Consider the following 4,484-nt stretch of genomic DNA (forward strand, 5'->3'; position numbering starts at 1 on the left):
ACACACCTGCATAAATACACCTGCATAAATACACCTGTCTAAATACACCTGCATAAATACACCTGTATAATACACCTGCATAATACACCTGCATAAATTCACCTGTCTAAATACACCTGCATAAATACACCTGCACAAATACACCTGCATAAATACACCTGCATAAATACACCTGCATAAATACACCTGCCTAAATACACCTGCCTAAATACACCTGCCTAAATACACCTGAATAATTCACCTGCATAAACACACCTGCATAAATACACCTGCATAAATACACCTGTCTAAATACACCTGCATAAATACACCTGTATAATACACCTGCATAATACACCTGCATAAATTCACCTGTCTAAATACACCTGCATAAATACACCTGCACAAATACACCTGCATAAATACACCTGCATAAATACACCTGCATAAATACACCTGCCTAAATACACCTGCCTAAATACACCTGAATAATTCACCTGCATAAATACACCTGCATAAATTCACCTGCATAAATACACCTGTCTAAATACACCTGCATAAATACACCTGTATAATACACCTGCATAAATTCACCTGCATAAATACACCTGCATTAAGACACCTGCATTAAGACACCTGCATTAAGACACCTGCATTAATACACCTGCATTAATACACCTGCATTAATACACCTGCATAAATACACCTGCATAAATTCACCTGCATAAATACACCTGCATTAATACACCTGCACAAATACACCTGCACTAATACACCTGCATTAATACACCTGCATTAATACACCTGCATAAATACACCTGCATAAATTCACCTGTATAAACACATGCAGAGGTTTAAAATAAATAAACACTAATACTGCGTGTAGACCCTGCATGGAGTGTTAAGTGTGCTGTGTTCAGGAGGCGTTTATAATAAAAATAATAATAAACTTTTTTTTAAATAGCACCTTTAAAGCAGCTTCTCGAGGTGCTTTACACAATAAGAAAATAAAAACATAAAATAGACTGGAATACAGAAGGGTTAAAGCCATTACGAAGAAGCTAACATAGAGAAATGAGTTACAGCAGTGTGGACGGTGTGACGCGGCTGAACTGAAACACACACTCTCAGTCAGGTTCACATGCACTTCCTGAAGATCTCTGTGGTTCCGTCATCAATGAGACGGTGATGTGGTGTTGATACGGTGACGGGGATGTGAGATGTGAGGATGAGGAGATGTGAAGATGAGGAAATGTGAGGATGAGGAGATGTGAGGATGAGGAGATGTGAGGATGAGGAGATGTGAAGATGAGGATATGTGAGGATGAGGAGATGTGAGGATGAGGAGATGTGAAGATGAGGAGATGTGAGGATGAGGAGATGTGAGGATGAGGGGGATGAGGAGAATGTGGGGATGAGGAGATGTGAGGATGAGGAGATGTGAAGATGAGGAGATGTGAGGATGAGGAGATGTGAGGATGAGGAGATGTGAGGATGAGGAGATGTGAGGATGAGGGGGATGAGGAGAATGTGGGGATGAGGAGATGTGAGGATGAGGAGATGACTGGATGAGGAGGATGATGAGAATGTGTGGATGAGGAGGATGAGGAGAATGTGAGGGTGAGGAGAATGTGAGGATGAGGAGAATGAGGAGACAGAAGGATGAGAATGTGAGGATGAGGAGAATGCGAGGATGAGGAGAATGCGGAGACAGAAGGACGAGGAGAATGAGGAGATGTGAAGATGATGAGAAGGATGAGGAGAATGTGAGGGTGAGGAGAATGAGGAGACAGAAGGATGAGGAGAATGAAGAGACAGAAGGATGAGGAGAATGAAGAGACAGAAGGATGAGGAGAATGAAGAGACAGAAGGATGAGGAGAATGAAGAAAGAGAAGGATGAGGAGAATGAGGAGATGTGGAGATGATGAGAAGGATGAGGAGGATGAGGAGAATGTGAGGATGAGGAGGATGAGGAGAATGTGAGGATGAGGAGATGTGAAGATGATGAGAAGGATGAGGAGGATGAGGAAAATGTGAGGATGAGGAGAATGAGGAGACAGAAGGATGAGGAGATGTGAAGATGATGAGAAGGATGAGGAGAATGTGAGGATGAGGAGGATGAGGAGAATGTGAGGATGAGGAGAATGAGGAGACAGAAGGATGAGGAGATGTGAAGATGATGAGAAGGATGAGGAGGATGAGGAAAATGTGAGGATGAGGAGAATGAGGAGACAGAAGGATGAGGAGATGTGAAGATGATGAGAAGGATGAGGAGAATGTGAGGATGAGGAGGATGAGGAGAATGTGAGGATGAGGAGACAGAAGGATGAGGAGATGTGAAGATGATGAGAAGGATGAGACAGAAGGATGAGGAGATGTGAAGATGATGAGAAGGATGAGGAGAATGTGAGGATGAGGAGTATGAGGAGACAGAAGGATGAGGAGATGTGAAGATGATGAGAAGGATGAGACAGAAGGATGAGGAGATGTGAAGTTGATGAGAAGGATGAGGAGAATGTGAGGATGAGGAGATGTGAAGATGATGAGAAGGATGAGGAGAATGTGAGGATGAGGAGGATGAGGAGACAGAAGGATGAGGAGATGTGAAGATGATGAGAAGGATGAGACAGAAGGATGAGGAGATGTGAAGTTGATGAGGATGAGGAGGATGAAGGACTCCTGGGCCTCAGCCCATATCACAGACAATAAGAGTGCAGCTGAAGGACAGAAACTCACCCATAACCAGCACATTTTTCCCGGACGGCAGTTTGGACCGGGACCGCGTTGACACTTCGCTCAGTATGGACGACCTGCACAGAGAAACGAACCGGGCGTTGGGTTCGGTGCAGCCATTGACCCACCTGTCTGTCTGTCTGTCTGTCTGTCTGTCTCTCTCTCTCTCTCCTGCTAGTTATCCGCTAGCTCTCTGCCTGTCTCACTGCTAAGCAGCTAGCATGTCTCACCCGGCCGGTTAGTGATAAATCAGCACAGGGACTCACCATAAGTTCTGCCCGTCCTCCTCCTCCTGGTTCTGGTTCTGGTTGTCTGCGGTGCTGCTGTTATTTACATGTATGCTAGCAGCTATCAGTGTGCTCCTCCCTACCGCCGCCATCTTCACAGGCTTGTGACACCAACACAAAGAGCCCGGATGTACCCAGCGGAGTTTGTTTATCCCACCTGCATTCTGACAAATTCCGCCTGATGTGCTAGGAATGGCTGTAGCACTGAAGAACAGTTCAGTAGAGCGGAAAGCAAGCGGTTACAGCCAATCACAGCGCAAAAGGCGGAGCGATGACAGCCAATCACAGCGTAGGAGGCGGGATTAGAATAAAAAAACGGGTGGTAAAGAAATGAGTCAGAAGAATGGGCTCCTGGGCGTGGAGTAGCGGGCCGCAATCACCTCACAATCAGACCTGTCAAACCAAAACATCCTCACACACACACACACACACACACACCTCATTCATATAACAGGAAGAGTTATGCTCTCTGAAACGAAATTAATAAATAAATAAACAGTAGAAGATGACAAAAGCCTGAGTCTGCTTCCATAATCTGTCTATTTGGATAAAGCAATACTTTTAAAAGTGCATCTATAAAGTGAGGGATGAAATAGTGACAGATTCTTTCCTTTCTTCCGCTGATAGTTGTTACTCAAAGCTAGAGAGAGGGGGAGAGAGAGACAGACAGACAGAGAGAGAGAGAGAGAGAGAGAGAGAGACAGACAGACAGAGAGAGAAAGAGACAGACAGAGACAGACACAGAGAGAGACAGACAGAGAGAGACAGAGAGAGAGAGAGACCAACGTTATTCGACATTTCCATAAAGGAACTGGTGACCAGTCTGGAGCGATCAGCAGACCCCAGTCTCACTGGGAAAGCAAATGCCTGCTCTACACAGATGACCTGGATCTTCTGTCTCCTACTGAACAGGGCCTTCAGCAGAACCTGGACCTGCTGGAGCAGTACTGCCAGACCTGGGCCAAATCATGACCTTTCAGAAAAGATCCAGATCCCAGGGAACACAACTCACATTCACATTAAGAAATAACCACATCACTCACTCCAAGCACTATAACCATCTCGGACTACACACCAACTTCAACTCTGCAGTGATCGAACTGAGAGAAAGAGCCCGAATCTGGATGAAAATATTCCAGTCAGTAATTGAGCAGGTTGCCCTGTATGGCAGTGAGGTGTGGGCTCCACTAACATATCAAGAGAGAGAGAGAGAGAGAGAGAGAGAGAGAGAGACTGCAGCAACTATTTCCTAAATGTACTTGGGGGGAGGGGGTGGGGACGGCCTTAATTTAAAATTTATAAAACAAAACAAAACAAAAAAAAAAAAACAGCCTGGCCTTAACTCACTGTAAATTTACGGTATGACCGCTAGGGGTCAGAGTTTCACTGCGCTCACGAAAGGCACTAGCTGCGTTTCCCTACACTCCGTGTGTGTGTGTGTGTGTGTGTGTGTGTGTGTGTGTGTTATTGCGGATCAGCTCATC

The 4,484-nt window shown here is 45.1% G+C and overlaps 1 protein-coding gene across 3 annotated transcripts in view; it reads right to left on the reverse strand.

The window, feature by feature from the left end:
- Window positions 1-3,137, reverse strand: part of dync1li1 (dynein, cytoplasmic 1, light intermediate chain 1) — a 13,663-nt gene extending 10,526 nt beyond the window's left edge. Inside the window, exons 1-2 of one of the 3 annotated variants that reach the window (XM_053675089.1) lie at window positions 2,980-3,137; window positions 2,717-2,790 (exon numbers count right to left, since the gene is read on the reverse strand). In XM_053675089.1, coding sequence (XP_053531064.1) covers window positions 2,717-2,790; window positions 2,980-3,092 — 187 coding nt within the window. In that variant the 5' untranslated portion in view covers window positions 3,093-3,137. The remainder of the gene's footprint in view (window positions 1-2,716; window positions 2,791-2,979) is intronic. The other 2 variants (XM_053675088.1, XM_053675090.1) reach the window with 2 other exon arrangements.
- Between the last annotated feature and the right edge of the window lie 1,347 nt (window positions 3,138-4,484).

Source organism: Ictalurus punctatus, chromosome 24 (genome assembly GCF_001660625.3).
Source record: "Ictalurus punctatus breed USDA103 chromosome 24, Coco_2.0, whole genome shotgun sequence".
Taxonomy (NCBI): Eukaryota; Metazoa; Chordata; class Actinopteri; order Siluriformes; family Ictaluridae; genus Ictalurus; species Ictalurus punctatus.